This window comes from Pseudorasbora parva, chromosome 17 (assembly GCF_024679245.1).
Source record: "Pseudorasbora parva isolate DD20220531a chromosome 17, ASM2467924v1, whole genome shotgun sequence".
NCBI classification, from domain to species: Eukaryota; Metazoa; Chordata; class Actinopteri; order Cypriniformes; family Gobionidae; genus Pseudorasbora; species Pseudorasbora parva.
Genome location: NC_090188.1, coordinates 29,027,493 through 29,048,777, shown reverse-complemented (window position 1 = coordinate 29,048,777; position 21,285 = coordinate 29,027,493). Strand labels below are relative to the sequence as shown.

At 36.9% G+C, this 21,285-nt stretch overlaps 1 protein-coding gene across 1 annotated transcript in view; it reads left to right on the top strand.

Annotated features, from left to right (window-relative positions):
- eys (eyes shut homolog) overlaps positions 1–21,285 on the top strand; it is a 376,512-nt gene that overhangs the window by 72,577 nt on the left and 282,650 nt on the right. The window contains exons 11-12 of the mRNA XM_067421808.1: positions 6,695–6,948; positions 7,758–7,862. Of these exons, the coding sequence (XP_067277909.1) occupies positions 6,695–6,948; positions 7,758–7,862 (359 nt within the window). The remainder of the gene's footprint in view (positions 1–6,694; positions 6,949–7,757; positions 7,863–21,285) is intronic.

The window sequence follows — 21,285 nt, the reverse complement described above, 5'->3', positions numbered from 1 at the left end:
GTTTTGATTATCAAGAGGCTGAAGACCAGATCCACTGCTGATGTGGCAGACACCTTCAATGTGTCTCAGCGTCAAGAACAGAGGATAAAAAAAAGATTTGAAGAGACTGGAGACGTTTTTGACAAGCCCAGGTCAGGCAGACCCCGCAAGACAACTGCTCGAGAGGACCGTTTGTTGGCTCGAAAATCCAAGGCCAGCCCATTTTCCACTGCAGCAGAGCTCCACGAGACCTGGTCACCTGAAGTCCCTGTGTCAACCAGAACAGTTTGTCGGATTCTGTCTCGAAATGGCCTCCATGGTCGAATCAGTGCCCAGAAGCCAGCACTAAACAAAAGACAATTGAAAAACCGTGTGGCATTTGCCAAGGCCCACAGCCTGCTAAAAGGATAGACGCAGGAAAAGTGGCAGAAGGTGGATTTTTCAGATGAATCTTCTGTTGAATTACACCACAGTCGCTGCAAATATTGCAGGAGACCTACTGGAGCCAGAATGGATCCGAGATTCACCCAGAAAACAGTGAAGTTTGGTGGCGGAAAAATCATGGTCTGCGGTTACATCCAGTATGGGGGTGTGCGAGAGATCTGCAGGGTGGAAGGCAACATCAATAGTCCAAAATACCAAGAAATCTTAGCTACCTCTTATATTCCCAACCATAAAAGAGGCCAAATTCTGCAGCAGGACGGTGCTCCATCGCATACTTCCATCTCCACATCAAAGTTCCTCAAGGCGAAGAAGATCAAGATGCTCCAGGATTGGCCAGCCCAGTCACCAGACATGAACATCATTGAGCATATGTGGGTAGGATGAAAGAGGACGCATGGAAGACGAAACCAAAGAATATTGATGAACTCTGGGAGGCGGAGGCATGCAAGACTGCTTTCTTAGCTATTCCTCATGACTTCATCAATAATTTTTATGAATCATTGCCAACCCGCATGGATGCAGTCCTTCAAGCTCATGGAAGTCATACAAGATATTAAATTGAGATCTCACAGCACCACAACTTAATTTGCTGACATACTTGATTAAATGATAAATATTTTTTCTGTGAACATTATTTATTTCAGTGCATTAAACATCATTTGGGAGGATTTTAGCTTTTCATATGAGCTATTTCTAACACTAATGAATTAATTAAAAGTCAGGTTAATATCAGGTATTTCTAGAAAATAAAATACTATAATATTTTTTAGATAAGCGACAAGACTTTTGTCAGGGACTGTCAAAATTGTTGGTACCCCTGGGCTGTAAAATTTTTTTATCTGCATTTTTTATCATTTTTTATTTTTAAAAAATCACAAAAATCCAACCTTTCATTGAAGTAAAATTATTGAAAATGGGAGGTAAATCATATTATGAAATAAATGCTTTTCTCCAAAACACGTTAGCCACAATTGTTGGTACCACTAGAATTTTAAATGAGTAAAATATATTTACATTAATATTTAAAAATTTTAGCATAACCAGGGTTAGTCTGACTCTGCCCCCTACGTACTTCCGCTCAATTTTCATTTTCCTTCAGTACTATGTCTGGGACTGCCGTGTATTCTTAGGTTTTCTCCGAACAAATCTTACCGGTCCAATCAGCGAGCAGAGATAGTGACTGAGAACGATGACGTTAATGTCGTGCGCTATAGTTTGAGTTGTAGTTCAGTAATGGCGGCAGATGAAGATGCGAACGTTGTTGCACAGCTGCCGAATATCCAGATATTAAAGCCGGAGCAATAACAATCTTTGCTGAGGTTTGTTGGTGGCCCTCCTCCCCAACAGGGTGAAAGCGAGAAAAGTTTGATTTTCCAACTTGCTCCGTTATTGGTGAAGGAGTCGGCCGAATCCCTGGCCGAATTACCTACTGCTTTTGACAAACACCAAGGTTGTGTGGTGATGTAATTGTTATCCGAATCCACATCTCTGAGTTTTCAAGAATATATCACTTAAAATGCACGTTTATAATCATTTTTGAAAAGGAGGTTGCAAAAAGTATTTCATAAAAGGGTGTCAACAATTGTGGCCAACCTGTTTAGGAGAAAAGCATTTATTTCATAATGTGATTTACCCCTCACTTTCAATTCTTTTACTTCAATGAAAGGTTAGATTTTTTTTTTAAATAAAATATCAAAAGGATAAACAATACAGATTTATTTTTTACAGCCATATTTGACCATATTTACCAGGGGTACCAACAATTTTGGCCACCACTGTATATGTATTTTAGGGCTGTCAGTCGATTAAAATATTTAATCGCGATTAATCATATAGTGTCATGAGTTAACTCGCAGTTAATCACAATTTTATCGCACATTTTTATCAGTTCTAAATGTACCTTAAATTAATATGTTTCAAGTTTTAATTCTCTAATCCAGCGGTTCCCAAACTGGGATGCGCACACCCCTGGGGTGCGCAGACTGACCACCGGGGGTGCGCGAGAGAATGTTTGTAATGGCAGAAAATTGCCTCTTTTTTATTTTTTGTAACTAACTTGGATAAAATTCACATGTCAGAGTATTATTGATAAATACAAATTTCACATTACAAGCTGTAGTAAATTATAGTAAAATGCATTTTCATTTCATTTTACAAGGGCGTCTGCGTCAAAACCCTGCGCTTTTCATTTTAGGTTGAAAGAAAAGTGCGTTTTTTTCACTGAGCACATTCTCTGCAGTCCGAACGCGATTCACTGCAAGCTCATTCTCACTCAGGTAAATAATTAACACCATCACCGCTTACAGTACATGTGTTTTATTGAATTAAATACATTACAATCGGCTAAAACTAATACACAGGTTACTTTTCTGAACAACAGCGATCTCGAGTCCATGTTTCTCTAACTGTTTACGTGAATCGCGGCACAGTTCGGCGCGCACACACACAAAATACCGGCAGTTCAATGGGGAACGCACAGCTCTTAAAGGGGCCACACTATTACTCGTGGAATATGGACCTCCTCCAGGTATGGTGTGGTAGCTAAACTAAGCATTTCATATTTGGCAGCTGTTTTAGGATTAAAATGTTAAACTACCGATAAAAATAATCAGGCAAACTAATAAACCTTTGTTTAATTTATAATGTGATTTCATGTGATAATTAACTGTACTGTCAATGTGAGAGGACAAGAAACATTAATGAATATGTTTTCTTCAGATAAAAAAAATATTCTAACTATAAATGTATCCTGTTTTTTTTGAATGTATTAGGAGGGGAAGAGACAGGGCAAAATAAGGAGTGATGGAGATGAGGAGAGAGAATTGACAAATAATTTACTGCCCACTGACTTAGTTTTAAAGCTATTTCTCATAATTGTTTTGGCTTTCAAATGTCTTAGAATGCTCATATGTAGATCAGAAAATTTAAAAAAATGTTTGGGGGAGCATGCCCCCGAACCCCCCTAACTCTATGTTGTATATATATATAACCGAAATAAGGTGGTGGGGGTGCTTGACAGGTATCAAACATTAGAATGGGGTGTGTGCTAGAAAATGTTTGGAAACCACTGCTCTAATCAACATGCGTATAGACAAACATACATGATTTATGCAAATGTAAGTTTATTATTAGTGAAACCATAATCAGAGCATGAAGACTAGACATTTATCAAAGGTCATAGATACTTTATAAAGAACTAGTCACTTAAGCCTAAGCTTAAAAATTCAGAATAAGCAGTGATTTCTCTCATTTTAAGAATATAAATAAAGGGAGTTTTTACATTGGCAGTTTAGTTCAGAACAGGGCACAGTTCATATGAAAAATTGGTAATGTGAAAGCTGTCATGTGGACCTGGGAGCGCATCAGTACTAGAGGATGGATACCCGTCGGGCCGGGTTCGGACAGATATTTAGAAATGACGTTCGGGTTCGGGTTGGTCTCGGTCACGTCAGCGCGATAAGGCATTGAACCTTTTAAATTTAAAACTGCTTATTATGCAAGTAGCCAATGGGCCTGTTCAACTTGATGCAATGGTTTGTTTTTATGATTAAAATAAATGTAAAATATTACCCTAACATCCGTCTTCCTGAATGCGGAAATTTGTTTATGTCGCCGTGACAACAACGCGCACCACGTGCGTGCATATTGCCCGTGGCATCCTTGTCATTCCAGTGAGCGCAACTTCAGAGCTGCTGGCAGCAGGACAGCCTTGAAGCCATCTACAGTTGATGCAATCCTTTTTCTGCGTAAAACCTCGATTAGCCTAAACTTTGATGGATCGATTATGTAAATAGATCCCATGTTGCAGTTTAGGAACCATACAGTTTGAGAAAATTGGTAAGATGACTTTCATTTCAATAAGCATTTCAATTGTGTTACGTTAATGTTTTGTTCTGTTAGCTTGGACCATTTTTAGCAGACCTTTGTTCATTTCATTTCAGTTGGCTATTTGATTGGGCTCTGTGTAAGGTTTGATGCCCCATGTGCGTGCTCATGTGCTCGTCTGTAAACATTTCAAAATGCCTTCTTACAGTTGCTTAATAATAGCGGGCTTTCCACACAACCAAACGTACGTGTCATTAGTATATGAGAAAAAAAAAGATTTTAACTGTCTGGCTCGGACATAAATATTTTAATGCCTGTCGGGCTCGGGTCGGGTTCGGTTACTGCTCTGTCAGACGCGGGCCGGGCTCGGACAGAAAAATGCTGCCCGAGCCACACTAATCAGTACCACACATAGACTGTAAAAAAATATGGACGTAGTGTCCGTGACGTCACCCATAGGATTCTGATAAGCCGTTCTGAAGCTTAACGTATGGTCGAGCTGGGCGTTGCCATCTTGTGAGCGAGTCAACACGTGTCACTCCCGGATAACAGAAAATGGGCAAAAAGGCGGGATGTGCGCGGAGCTGAGGTGACGCAACTATAGACGGCAGATAAATGGCTATCCACCTGTAACCACGCCCTTAATTATGCAGAACTTTAAGGTTTTATATAACGTAAACAAATGAGTTAAAAAAATCACCCCCTCAGAGTTGTCATGAAGATCAAAATTAGCCTTATAAGCCAAAACCACAATTTGTACCAGGCTGTAAACATTTTTTTTTTCTGCTTTAAAGTTGAGAATTTTAACATGGGGCTCAATGAGATTCTGCTCCCTTCTGGAGCCTGTCCCTAGAGGCCAGTTGAGGAATTGCAGTTTACATTACTTCCGTATTGGCTTCAAGAGAGATCGCGGGAGGTTGCCGCTTGGTACCACACCATACCTGTAGGAGGTCCATATTCCACGAGTAGGAAAATTGTGGCGCCCCTTTAAGAGATTCCTGTCTGTATTTTGTGTGTGTGCCTAACCGCCGCACGCGAACAGTGTGAGAAACATGGATGTGGGAGCGATCTTGTTCAGAAAAGTAGCCTGCGTATTAGTTTTAGCCGATTGTAATGTATTTAGTTTAATAAAACACGTACTGTAAGCGGTGATGGTGTTAATGATTTACCTCGGATATGAGCGAGAGTGAGCTTCAGTGCATCGCGCTCGGACTACAGAGAATGTGCTCAGTGAAAAAACGCGCTTTTCTTTCGAACTGGAGTCTAATAAAAGTTAAGCAGAAAATATGGTAGCTTATGTAGGCTATAACTGCACTTGTTTCAGAGTTATGTTATTGTTAACCTTTTTTTTTACCCTATTAATGTTTGCTGCTGCATCCTTTACGCCTATGCTGATCTCAGTTTCTCCAGTTATGGGCCGCAGATCAAACAGAAATGCGTGTAGTGTTAATCGCGTGTTAATAAAATTAGTGCCGTTAAAAATAAGTTGCGTTAACGTGTTTTATATATATATAACGTTTCTGTAATTTTTTACTCACCCTCATGTTGTGCAAATCTGTATGCTTTGTTTCTCTACTGAACAAAAATGTAAATAGCTACAGAATGTTTTCCCTTAAACCGACAGGCCCCTTTGCGTCAGGCTCCAAAAAAGGCTATTGCACACCCTAAATGGACACTATAAAAATGTGTCATATGACACATGTTCTATGTTTTTAAATCTTCTGAGGCCATACAATAGCTTTTTTATAAACAGAGCCTAATGTAGTCATTATTCGTTGATAACCCTCACATTTGCTCCTCAAATCAAATCAAATATGCCACCTGGTGCAGTTTGAATGTCAATAGCATCAAACAATTATTTTTCTCTTCTACCTAAATGTCATTGCGTCTTAAGTACTGCCATAAGCCCTAAATTTGATTTCCAAACCGCATTTGAGAAAATAAAAATAAATGAAAAAGATTTTTGCATTTGTTTTTAAAGACTTTTGTATTGTTACATATTATTTTGTAGTGTATGGTCACTATGTATGTATATTTGGAAACAAATATTTTTTGTGTTTTATAGATACACTAACAGCATAAGGGTTCAGAAATTACATGAGAGTAAATAGCAGTTTTAATTTTAGGATTAATTGTAGCATGTTGTTGTCCTAATGTGATGGTTTTTTCCCTAAAGAGTGATTGAGTTGGATTTGTCCATTTTAAACAGGATGCTTCGCTTAGCAGTATAGAATTAAAATTGATATTCTGTACAGGTTCAGCAGCTGGTTACTTCTCATTCTAGAATTAAACCTCCCATATCTGCAAAAACAAATAGCATGTTCCTGTGATAGAAAGCAAAGCAAATTACATCGTCCCCCCCATGACTCAGCCATTCATTTTCATACTGTGTCCGGCTGTTTTGCTTGCGATTCCATTTAAGAGATACTGTTTTATGCATTCCAAGTTGCCTTTGTGGTCACGGATACACTGGAGTCCACTGCGAACTTGACATTGACTTCTGCTCTGGGCATCAGTGTTCAGAACACGCCGTCTGTCTGGACCAACAGCACAACTACACCTGTCACTGCATGCTGGGATATGAGGGAACGTTCTGTAGGCTTGAGACAGATGAATGCAAAAGTGCACCCTGTGCCAACAGTGCCACTTGTATTGATTTGGTGGCAGGATACCAATGCCTGTGTGCTTCAGGATTTAAGGGTAAGCTAAATGTTTTACTCGGTGGTATCACTGACAGTCTTTGTCCCTTTGTTAGACACTGACTTTCAATATCTACATTGTTGAACTCTGGGTTAGTTCACCCAAAATGAAATTCTGTCATTAATTACTCACCCTCATGTTGTTCCAAACCCTGTAAAACCTTTAGTTCATCTTCGGAACGGATTCTGACACAGGCTAGAAGAAATAGTTGAATAAATTTGTTATTTTTGCTCGTTGCTTCATAAAACTAAGGTTGAACCACTGGAGTCACATGGAGGATTTTAACAATGGTGATTTTACATTTCTGGGCCTTGAAAGTGTTAATGGAAGGGACAGAGAACTCTTGTATTTCATCAAAAAAAAAATGTAATTCATGTTCTGAAGATAAATTAAGGTCTTACGGCTTTGGAATGACCCGAGGGTGATTAATTAAGGACAGAAATTTCATTTTTGGGTGAATAATTTAAGATTAAAAGAAAATGTGGCTAGTTTTCATGATTCGTTATTTTAAAAAAACTAAATCTAAATTATTATTTTTTTAATTATAATTATTAATGTAATTATATTTAAATGTATATAAAGACTATAAGCAAGTTTTTGTTCATTCCACTTTTCTTTTTCCAATTCTCAATGAATAACATTTTCCTGTGGCCATCCTACTTTTGTTTTTCTCATCATTACAGAAGTAAAACAAATGTTTCAAATGCTATTATTGCTGCATTATTACATATTGTATTATAACATATCGACTTCAAGTATAACATGATATGAGACAGGCTCCTTGTCTGTGTTAATGTCCATCATTGCAGGTCGAACATGCTCCGAGAATATGAATGAGTGCTGGTCCAGACCCTGCCTTAATGGAGGCACCTGCATTGATCTGGTCAATTACTACATTTGTATCTGTCCACTCGGTAAGTAAAGTCCAAAGCACACTGTTCCAAAACAACAAATACATCATGAGCTAAAAACAGTCAGCTATACTACGCCATGTATGATTTTAAAAAAAACTTGATGCACATTATGTTGGAAAAATATCAATGTTCTTGCGAAGGAGCCACAGGTACATGTAGGTAATTATTCCCCTGGAACCATCTAGACTTTAGTGAAGATCTCATCTCCGCAGCTCACATGCATCTAGATGTGAAGCTTTATTGGGTCCCAAGAAACATGTTTTATGTGACTCATGCTCCCTGTTTTCAAGATAATCTACCAGCCCAAGGGGACGAGAATCCATCAGTGTAAATTTTCTGTTGTGTTTATTAAAACGGTCTCTCTTTAATTCTCTCAAACATGCTGGTGACAGAAAACAGACCTCCATTTTGTCAGAACAGGTCTCATTAGAGGGCACGTTTTTACGGGAGATGGTGTGGTGTTGGAGGACGTGATCAGGTTAGAACCTAAAAAATTCATTTAGATTTCGAGAATTCAACATTCAAGATTAAATCTTAAAATAATAACTGATGGTAAGCCATTTTCGAAGGCCTGTTCTCAGGAAACAATGGCTAAAAATCTCAGCATTTCATTTAAAGGGTTGCAGGTTTCTTTCCAGAAATCATATTTTCCCCTCCCAGGAGTATCAACTACCAAGGCTGTAACTTCAATAACACTTATATATATGTGTATATATATATATATAGTGGCCCAAAGTTTTGGCAGCCTAGGAAAATGAAAGTCTTCACCCCTTTCTTAAAATAATATTTAAAATGTGTTAAAGGTTTTGTAAGCATATTGTTTATTTGTGCTTGGAGTCAATTGTTTGTTATTGTCATGGTGGTTGCAGAAGGCAGGCACAGACAAAGACAATATATTCAAATAAACAGGTTTAATGCTATTCCCAGCACACAGACGATCAGGCAGCACATACACTAACAAAGACTGTGAACGGACAAGGAGTTACTGAAAAGGAATAACTTATATAGGAACACAAACAAGGTAACATGTAAACACAGCTGAAAGAGCTAATAATGAAGGTAACCATGGTAACAAAGGAATGGCGGAAGAAATGAACAAAGGAGCACATGAACAAATCAGAGTACAAACAGAAAGACCAAACACAAACAGTGTGACAGTTACAGATTAGGGTCCAATTCTCACTTTTAACTAGAGGTGGACAGTAGTGAAGTATTTTCACTTTATTCAAGTACTTTATCAGTGTTTTTCTTTGGAAAACATTCCAAATCATAATGTACTTTTTACTGCACTACATTTTATACATAAAGTTTTACTTTAAATACTAAAGTTCATAAAAAATTGTACTTTCTTAATTGTACTCAAGTAAAACTTTGAATTACTTTTACTTGAGTACTAGATTTCTAATGTAATTAAGTATTAAATTAAATTAAATATGAAATGCAGTGCAGTAAAAAGTATGACATCATGCTTTGGAATGTTGTGAAGTGAAAAATGTACTTAAGCAGAGTAAAAGTTCTTTACTACTGTCCACCTCTGCTTTTAACTAACTATTAACTATGCCTTTTGCCTCAATAAACTCCTAATTACTGCTTATTAACAGTTAGTAAGGTAGTTGTTATGTTTAGGTATTAGGTAGGATCAGGGGTAGGGGTGTGCGATATATATCGTCTGTGATAATATCGTAAGTTTTGTTTTAACAATGTGTGATCTGACATTATCGAGTATATCCCTCACACAACCAGAGTGTGTGCGTATAAAAAAATGCGCCCTGCGTTAATTGCACGTTAATATATATTACGTTAATACACACACATATTATATGTATATATATATATATATATATATATATATATATATATATATATATATATATATATATATATATATATATATATATATATATATATATATATATATATATATACACACACAGTCCCTGACAAAAGTCTTGTCGCTTGTGTACAAATTGACCTAAAGTGCCGCTGAAATATATTTCTAATCAAGATTTTTTTACAAGAAATGGCTCATTTTAATCCCACTAGCTTTTGTGATAATGTTTCAGTGAAAAACTAAACTTTCAAAAAGTATTCTAATATTCACAGCTTGGTAAAGCCCATTGAGTCAATTTTTGCAAAGACATAAGTGTTGTCACCTTGTCATATGAGCTTCACCTGTGACTAATAATGGATCAATTAGGTCTCAAGTGTGTATAAAAAGAACCCCAGTAAGCTAGACCTTCACATCAACTGCAACTAGACCTCTGCAAACATGCCTAAGATTCACCCTGAGACTAAAGTTTTTGATTATCAAGAGGCTGAAGACCAGATCCACTGCTGATGTGGCAGACTCCTTCAATGTGTCTCAGCGTCAAGTACAGAGGATAAAAAAAAGGAACTGAAGAGTCTGGAGACGTTTTTGACAAGCCCAGGTCAGGCAGACCCCGCAAGACAACTGCTCGAGAGGACCGTTTGTTGGCTCGAAAATCCAAGGCCAGCCCATTTTCCACTGCAGCAGAGCTCCACGAGACCTGGTCACCTGAAGTCCCTGTGTCAACCAGAACAGTTTGTCGGATTCTGTCTCGAAATGGCCTCCATGGTCGAATCAGTGCCCAGAAGCCAGCACTAAACAAAAGACAATTGAAAAACCGTGTGGCATTTGCCAAGGCCCACAGCCTGCTAAAAGGATGGACGCTGGAAAAGTGGCAGAAGGTGGATTTTCAGATGAATCTTCTGTTGAATTACACCACAGTCGCCGCAAATATTGCAGGAGACCTACTGGAGCCAGAATGGATCCGAGATTCACCCAGAAAACAGTGAAGTTTGGTGGCGGAAAAATCATGGTCTGGGGTTACATCCAGTATGGGGGGGTGTGGGAGAGATCTGCAGGGTGGAAGGCAACATCAATAGTCTAAAATACCAAGAAATCTTAGCTACCTCTTATTCCCAACCATAAAAGAGGCCAAATTCTGCAGCAGGACGGTGCTCCATCGCATACTTCCATCTCCACATCAAAGTTCCTCAAGCCGAAGAAGATCAAGATGCTCCAGGATTGGCCAGCCCAGTCACCAGACATGAACATCATTGAGCATATGTGGGTAGGATGAAAGAGGACGCATGGAAGACGAAACCAAAGAATATTGATGAACTCTGGGAGGCATGCAAGACTGCTTTCTTAGCTATTCCTCATGACTTCATCAATAAATTGTATGAATCCTTGCCAAACCGCATGGATGCAGTCCTTCAAGCTCATGGAAGTCATACAAGATATTAAATTTGGATCTCACAGCACCACAACTTAATTTGCTGACATATTTTTGTATTTGCAGTAAATTTGTTCAATTTCTGTATAGGCGACAAAACTTTTGTCTTGCCAAAATTTGACCTTTCTGTCTTGATTAAATGATAAATATTTTTCTATGAAAATTATTTATTTCAGTGCATTAAACATCATTTAAGAGGGTTTTAGCTTTTCATATGAGCTATTTCTAACACCAATGAATTAATTAAAAGTCAGGTTAATATCAGGTATTTCTAGAAAATAGATAAGCGACAAGACTTTTGTCAGGGACTGTATATTGGATCCGACAGGAGAAATAGTGCAACATACGTATGTGAGTAAAATGTGTTTTTTATATGTAATAGTATTGCATTGTTATAGATCGTTTTGATTATGTGTACGTGTCGAATAGAACATATCTTAGCTTTAGCACGCTGAACTCAGTCAAGAATGGGCCAGGGCTCGCAAAGCTCAACGTCCTGATTTAAATGCAGATGAATCTAGTTATATTCCTTTCTTGTTCTGCGGTATCTCTCCCACTTGACTTGACATTTGAAGGACTTGCATGCGCACATCTGTGTGTGTGTGTGCGTGCGGTTCACGCTTATATCGAATGATCGTGCGGGCTATGTAATACAAAAATAATAGTCCAATCAATCGCGGGTGGATGAGAAATAAATAATTGTGTTTATTTGATAAAGACGTACTTGAATCATTCCGGTTGCCGCTTTCAAAGTAATCCCTCCCTCATGTGAACTGAACTGACAGGGGCATAGATATGACAGGAGCTGAAGCTCATTAAATATGCAAATCATATCCAATCCTAGCCGTGGGCGTTTACGTCCAAGTCTCCAGTGTGGCACGCCCACCAAAACCTAGCGTTTTGAAGAGAGTCTCAAAAAAAGTTTAGCCTATAACTTGTACATGTTTTTGAATGTAAAATCCACACAAACATTGTGGGGTGTAACCCCGGCATCCTGGCCAAATTTGCCCACTGGCCTCTGTCCATCATGGCCTCCTAATAATCCCCATATCCTGATTGGCTTAATCACTCGGTCTCCTCTCCACCAATAAGCTGGTGTGTGGTGAGCGTTCTGGCGCAATATGGCTGCCGTCGCATCATCCAGGTGGATGCTGCACATTGGTGGTGGCTGAGGAGATTCCCCCCTTCTATATGTAAAGTGCTTTGGGTGTCTAGAAAAGCGCTATATAAATGTAATGAATTATTATTATTATTATTAAACATCATTAGTTGACAACAGTATAAAAAAATAAAAAAGCCAGTTCATGACACCTTTAACATAGTAACATCATAATATCAGTGTTGATACAATGTTGATTGTGATACTTGGTGCCACGGTGACACTCTGGTCCCAAAAAGTATTGCTATACCACAATACTCAATATGTTGTCCCTAGGGGAGTTAGTTACCCTGTTGCACCTACACAAAATTTGAGGGTTCCCCCACCTGACAAATCCCACTTTAGCCACTGGGTAGGAACAAGGGATATAGAATATGGTCATGCAAAAAATAAACAGTCAGTATCCTTAGTAATATGCATGCGAATAAGCAACAGTGAGAATATTGCATTTATTTTCTTTTTGTTTTTTTACATATTTAATTAAAAATGTAGTTGTGGTGTGCCTTTTATTGCAAAATAATTTTGTCAGATAATACCTTAACCAAGATAAGTATTTTTTTCTTCCCTCGAATATTAATATTAAAATATTAAAACCATATAAAAATGTTCCTTCATATTTTGATTGCTTGTTTCTATTACATAAGGTCCATAAAATAAAATAAAAACACACAAAAAAAAACGATAATGACTATAATTGAATAGCATTTACATTTGTTTTAAAATGTATTAAATCTGACAAATATTATAATGGTTAAATCTATGAAATAATAGAATATCATGATGATTATCTTTTTCTTTTTTCTTTTTTTTTCTTTTTTTTTTATATATTAGCAGTAATCCACAGTAAGTCAATATAACACCGAAACATTTTAGGAAAGAACAATGTATTACAAAACCGTGCAGCACAATGCAATTAAGTAAGAACCTTAACATTAATGCAGATTATAATATGTGCCATACTCTCACTCACTGATATTTTTCATCTCAGTCCTGTCTGCTGGGCCGTTGATGTGCAACAGGTTGGGTGAACTGAGTGGGCTTTCTGGCAAAAATGGAGCTCATTTTAGTCTCTGCATCCTCCTACAAAGCTGACAAGTATGCATATTGCATATCAGAAAATGACAGGAAATAAGTGCAGTCTCAATAAACCCTCAGCAAGTGTTTGAATCATAGCCCCCAGGACAATAAAAAGATATAAACTGCCACCATGCTATGGAAACGAATGATTTCTAGATAAGAGGTAGTCATGAGTATGGTGATTTGATGACATTATTTGATGGTAAAGGTTGCTTACAGTACCAAGAAAAACTTCAGATTCACATAATGGCAGATTATGTTTAAACCGACATTTTCTAAAGCCGACAAACCGTCAAACTCATGATGAGTTTGTTCATGATGGTACAGTGTGATCATACCAAAGTGGTATTTTCTAAACCATTACTCTCAGTGTTTCCACATAGATTTGAGAATAGCAGGAGATTTTGCCGTCTTGTTCTTGAATGCACTATGTATAAAACATTGAATGACCCCCTGCTAGCCATGTTTTCAGTTTTTTTTCTTTCAGTTAAGCCTATTTGTGATTTAATTGTATGTTTATAGCTTTATATATACTATTCGTGTTCTATATAATTTGTGCGTCTCTCTCCTCTGAGTGCAGTGTGACATTTTATTACTGGCATCCTCTGTGAACTGCAATGTCAGGTCTTTCGTTTAATTATTTCACATCTATATTCTCTTGGCATACCGGTCGCCCCTGAGAGCGAACGTGTTCTCATTACCCTCACGGTTCAGAAAGCCAATAAATACAAATACTTGTTCTTATAATCCTTCAGCAGAACTGTATGTGTATGGAGCTATGCATGTAATTATATTTTAATGGGCTTTGTCATCCGGTGTGGATTAAAATATTGGTTTCTCAGAATACTGCCTTAATAGGCGAGCTGCTTGTCTGCGTCTACGTTCAGTTGCAAAATGCATTGAAAGTCACTGAAACATGTATTCTTTTTTATAGAGTAGTTAAATACCAAGGAAATTAATCTTCACTGATAGCGAATGTAGTAGTTTTGAAAACGCCTAATATTGTGTTTTTAATCATATTTTGTGTTTTATTCTGTCAGGAAATAAAATAAATGTACGTTTTAGGGAACAACAGCCTGACCCTCAAGACAGTACAGTCAGAGGCACCAAGTGTACCCTTAACGTCAGTATTAAAGGTGTTTGTCATTACTTGCTTCATATATTTTTTAAATATATAATCACAATTTATTTACACTAAGAAACTGCCTAAATGCATCCTTGGTTAATAAAAGTAATAATCAAATGTGACCGTAAAAACATTTCTATGAACAAATATTTCTATTTGAAATAAATGGTGTTTTTTTTAACTTTTTGTTAATTAAAGAACCCTGAAAAATGTATCACATGTATCCACAAAAAAATTAAGAAGCGAATTGTATTCAACTTTTATGATAAGAAAATAGGGTAACACATTCTATGAAGCCCATGCTTATAATTAATTATTTATTTATAACTATTACTATTCTATAAATATATTTCAAGACTCATTAAGACCTATACTACATTTTAAGACTTTTATATTTTTATAGTTACTTAAATCATGTATTTGCATTTTTAGTGTGCATGCTCATAATCCATTAGACATCATTAGTCCCAGAGACACTTTGCTGTAATTAGTTATCAATTATCAATTATGTCTTTAATGGCTAATGTTTGCATTAGCGGTCATGAATGGTAATTTTGAATGAATGGTAAATTTGTTATAATCTACAGATCTGGAAAAAATGAAGAGACCACTGCAATTTTTTCTAAAATCAGCATCTCTACAAGTGTGGAAGCTATTTCATTCCAATGTCTGTTGAATTCCAACACAAGCACACATCATTCTACTGAATGAGGTGCTGATTAGGTGATCACCTGAACAAATCTTATTTAAAAAGGAGAAGTATTAAAAAAAACACTTCTGTGGTCATTACTATCCTCTGGCAGTAGGACCAGCTGGATGGCAAAAACAGTGCTAGTAGTTCCTTAAAAATAATATGAATAAAAAATATCTATTGACCATGCCAATAAAGCTAAAAAGGAAAGTTTTGAGTGAGGAAAAGAAGGGTTCAATTCTGGCTTTGCTTGCTGGGAGATACAGTGAGCTTCGGGTTGCTTCCATCCTTAAAATTTCAAAAGCGAAGGTTCATAAGAACAAGCTCAAGCTGCAGACATTGGGGACAACAAAGCTACGGTCCGGCAGAAGGCGAATACGACTCTCCACTGACCGGAATAACCGCCAACTCATTCGAATGTCACTCAACAACTGTAGGATGACATCAAGTGACCTACAAAAAGAATGGCAAAAGGCAGCTAGGGTGAAGTGCATGGAGAGGACAGTTGGAAACCGGCTCCTAGGGGCAGGCTGAGGTTTGAAAGAGACCATAAGGATTGGACTGTAGAGGACTGGAGTAAGGTCATCTTCTCTGATGAGTCCAATTTTCAGCTTTATCCAATACCTGGTCGTCTAATGGTTAGACGGAGGCCTGGAGAGGCCTACAAGCCAGTGTCTTGCCCCCAATGTGAAATTTGGTGGAGGATCTGGGGGTGCTTTAGCAAGGCTGGGATTCGTCTGTGAAGGACGCATAAATCAAACCACGTACAGGGTTGTCCTGGAAGAAAACTTGCTTCTTTCTTCTCTGACAATGTTCCCCAACTCTGAGGACTGTTTGTTCCAGCAGGACAATACTCCATGCCACACAGCCAGGTCAATCAAGGTGTTGATGGAGGACCATCAGATCAAGACCCTGTCATGGCCAGCGCAATATCCAGACCTGAACCCCATTAAAAACCTGGAATGTGATCAAGAGGAAGATGGATGAGATGCATGAACAGTGATTCAAAATCAGGGTTATTCCACCAAATATTGATTTCTGAACTCTTCCTAAGTTAAAACATTAGTATTGTGTTGTAAAAATGAATATTAACTTATTTTCTTTCCATTATTCGAGATCTGACAACACGGCATCTTTTTTTGTTATTTTGACCAGTTGTTGCTTTCAGCAAATAAATGCTTTAAATTACAATATTTGTATTTGGAATTTGGGAAAAATGTTGTTAGTAGTTTATAGAATAAAACTAAAATATAAATTTTACCCAAACACATACCTATAAATAGTAAAACCAGAGAAACTGATAATTTTGCAGTGGTCTCTTAATTGTTTTCAGAGCTGTATATCTCCTCAGCCATATGCATGGTATTGCTTAAAGCAATTTGGAATTATACTTGAAAAAATATTTTTGCAGTTTTTTGCTTGTACGTAAATGCATATTTCTGTGTTTCTTCATTATTGTATTACATTAAATTTCCGAACACATCTTCAAGATTTCTTAACATTTGCTTTAGGACAAGTGCATTTTATGTTCTCATTTTACTTCAAGCCATCAAGGATGCATTTATAGAGATTAGTAACTTTATTATTACTCGTAATAAGTATTTATAAGAAAACACAGCTATTAATAACAACATACTCACTAATTTGAGAGAATTAAATATGAATTACTAAAAAGTCTAACTATAACATTATAGCAATTTTACATCTTTATAAATACATACATGGAATCATATGACTGAATAATGTAAGTAAAATAAGTCACATGACTTAAAATTATAAAAAAAATAATATAAATGTATCTATTACTGTTCTTATAATAACATATATATATATTATTATATAATATTTATAATAATAATATGTCTTAATGGGTCTTTATAAATATGTTTATATAAAATAGTAATACTTACTTATAAATATTTATAAATGGAGCTAAAATTAATTATAAGCATGGTCTTCATTAAAAAGTGTACCGGAATTAGAATGATAATCATGAAGGATAATGTGATAAAATTGTAACATTTCACAATATTACTGCTTCTGTTATTGTTTCTACTGTACTTTTTCAAAATTGGTGAATGTACGAGACTTATTGCAAAAACTAAAGAAAAAATTGTACCAACTTAAAACCCTGTTTCAGGTCAGGTAAGAAAACGACTAGAGGAAAATAGATCTAATAGCAGTATAAAATTGTATTAAACAAAACAAAATAGAACACTATAGAATATTCTAATACAAGAAACCCCAACATAACAGTGTGCTTATGCACATCCAGACCATGAACTGAGAGAAATACATAAAGGTAATATACTAAATGTATTGGAAACTAAAAGGAAACAGGTGTGAGTGACCAAAAACTGTAATAACCAATAGGGCTGTGTAAAAAAAATACTGATTTCTCGTTTTTATTCGATTCTCACTTTTACAAAACAGTATCAATTCTTAAATCCTAAGAACCGATTAGTCATCCTGTTTTTACCGCTTACGATTGAAATAAACATTGTAGCGTGCCTCCCATCCAATAGATTACAATATTTTTTGTGCTTTAAGACTACTGATATGACACAAAGTCTCAGATTAGAAATTACGTCTATTTTTTTTTTATAAACAAAATTTAAAAACATACCGATTTGGAGTTGTGGCGCGGAACACACATGAACGGATCTTCTCTTCCGCCTTAATACTGGTAACAGTGCCAAATAAACATGATTGAGCATCTAAAAGGGTGTTAAAACATACAGGAAAACTTACCGAGATCCGTATCATGTCACTGAATAGCTCAATCAGTGTTTCAACCACAGAAAGACGGAAGTAAAACGGCTTGTAAACAATGTCATGTAACGTCACATTTACCTCAGAAAACACATATCTAGTGTCTATAAACTCGTTGGTCTGCTAGAAAAATTAACATTTTGCTAATTATATGCACCACAATACATTCATACAGGCTGTTCATTGTAATTTTTAATGCTCCTCAATTATATTTAATGCAAGCATGTATGAAATCTGACAAGTTTTTATCACAGCCACCATTCAAATGTTTATATAAAAAAACTAATTGGAGTAGAAATATGATTGTGATTGTAAAGTTAATATTATAACTTAATTATTATTTAAAACATTATTTAAGTGTTTGTATACAAGTCAATGTAGTATCAACTGACTCCCATATAGTTTACAGCATTAGTTCAGATATTTGTTTTCCTTGAGAAAATTTGCCATGTACTGTACCAACCTGATATATTTCCAAAATAATCAATATTGAATTAAATCGAATCGGATCAAATCGGATATCGAATTTAATCAAAAGCTTGTGAATCGAAATCAAATTGTGAAACTTGTGTCAATACCCAGCCCTCATAACCACTGATAAGCAGGAAACAATGGAAACAAAATAGAAATCCATGGTTTTAGTGCATTCTTCTGCATGCCCTCACTCTTATTGCCAGTATATAAATTTTCTTTTTCAAAGAAGCCTCCAAACATACCAATTCAAACCTTCAAGAACTTGCCACATTCTAGGAAAGTGTGGTCAGTAAATTTGTATGTCTGTGCCTCTGTGCATGCTCAGTTCACTCATGCGTGGGATGTGCATAGGTCTTTTTTTTATTTATTTCAGGTTTTTTGGGGGGGTTTGTGAGGCAGTCTTGCATCCCTAGAACAAATGCATTATTCTTTTCGTTTGGCGTTTCAGTGGATTTCTGGAGTTTTCCAAGCTCCTTTTAGCACTAAGGATGTGGAAGAAGATGGTGGCAACTTCAGATTTAAGCTATTCAAAGAGAATGCACTAGTGGAGGTGATGTGCTGTGAGATTTGGTTGTCTAGTTTTCAGACTACCATTTTTTCACTAGCAGAATTCGACATTCTGTTATATTTTGAAAGTATCTCGCTGGATGCACCAGAACAGGTGCTGCAAATGACCTATGGGCTGTAGTTTGGATACTCTTGAAGTGGGCTTATTGAGAAAAGTGTGTATTTTTTGAGTGTTTGGTACTTAGATGCTTTGTAGGAATGAGAATAGCTCACAGCCCTGGAATATGTCAGAAATCCCATTTGGAAAAGGCAGCACTGTACGTGTGACATTCCTTCATGCTACATTAACTTCTCGGTGAATTGCACGCACAATTGGTTGTTAAATACCGCTTACGTGGTTTGGCAGAAGTGCTGGCTGTCCATTAATGACTCTTTTCCAAACATGTGGCAGTTGAAGAGATTGTTAGGTTGATTTATGCATCCACACGCTTAGGATTTATAATGATTTTCGGAACATCTTGTACCTGTGACAGTGCTTGTCTTTTTTGATCTGATCTAACTTCACTTCATGAGTCATGCTTGGCATTCGGGAAGGAGAAACTGATGCCTGATCATCAGCACAGAAGGGCACATGTTACCTGGGGTGTTTCCGTCATGTCTCTCATTCCCTCCGCTTTGATAATGGCTGAATGCAAAATCTTTCTTACTTTTTTAACCCAATTATGTTATAATTGTTAATAAGATGATAATGCATGGGGTCATGTAAACACATTAATGTTAACCCCTTTTCATTTATTGGAATAAAGTCTTTAAAATCATAAAATAAATTCATAAAAATGCATGGCTTATGCCATCTTGGGTGGCATTTAAGGACATTCAAGCAGAATTTTTCAGAAGGTTCTATTATAATTTATATATCGCAAAATATATTGTTATCGCAAGAGGCTGCAATGTATATCACTATATGGATTTTAGGCCATATCGCCCATCCCTAGCACTGCATTAATCACACATTATTAAAATTTGTGCCGTTAAAATGAATTTGCGTTAATGCGTTAACACGTGAATTTTGGCAGCCCTAGTTCATTTAATAATATGAGAGGTTGCACACTACAGAGTCATGGGTGGAGCTTACATCTAGCTCCCTCGCACTATAGATGTCTAGCGAGGGGGAGCTATCCACGTAAGCTCCACCCATTTAAATGTAATTTGAGCCTCTAATTAAATGTAATTAAATGTAAAATGAGTGGAATATCCAACCACATCCTAACCCTATTCATAACCCTCCATCCCATTTGACATCCAGAGAGGAGGAGCTGGACGGCATTTGACTCTGCAGTGAGCACCACTTGTGATTTTTGGGAGTAAGGCGTATGGGTATGTAAACATGTTCATTGACGCACATTGCCAGGTGAGGTTATTAAGGCTGTAATTTGTTTAATTATTGGCACTGTGCATCCGCTGGCCACGTTTCCAGCGGGTATTGATCAAATATTAGTTACTGCATGTGGGTGGGTGTGTTTTATTTATAACAAAGGTTATCGACATGCTCGTCTATCAGTGGCATGTGGACACTGTATCTGCACCAGCAGACAAATGTGATATAGATCGGCACAACAGAGCTTTATGTGCAGATTCAGTCTATTAGCATACAGGCCAGCAGGTAGTCTGCCAGAGGAATCGATGGCTTCATAAATCTGAGTCAGGAAGGGTGTCTTCTCCTCACAAAGCATATAAAAGCCATTAACATCCTCTGGAAATGTGCCGTTTTGCAGCTCTGCTAACAATCTTTAAGAAATTTGTCAAAGTTGTGCCTAAAAAGGGAGTGCAATATTGTTCTGTTTGGCATTGCTGTAGAAAAAAAGTGAAATGCTTCTCTGGGAGTCTTAATCTGTCCTGATTTCAGGCTTCTGGGGGAAGGTTTGCCCAGGGGATGTAGACCTCAGTGAACTACTGCCAAGCCAGAAACACTCTGAAATGTGGGGAAATATAGAATAGAAAGAATAGCACCTGCATTTCACCAAGCAGTCAGTTTAAATATTCAGAATAATACCAGATAATAATACTTGCCTGTATTATATTATATTCCTATTATATAAAGGTATGGGGTTGGAAATATTTTTTTAAAATGTTTTTTAAGAAGTCTCATAGACCCTATTCGGACGGTAATTGTTTCTAATGTGGATGTCTGTAAAAATACATTTAAAAATGCATGCCACCTCAGTGATTAAACTTGGATGTACATTCAGATGGTGATTTATTCACTGTGGAGGAGCGAGTTTTGTGATACTGCGCACCTGGGAAAACTGCTCACGTGGTCAGTCGAATGATTGTCTGCTGTAAAAATGTCATATGCC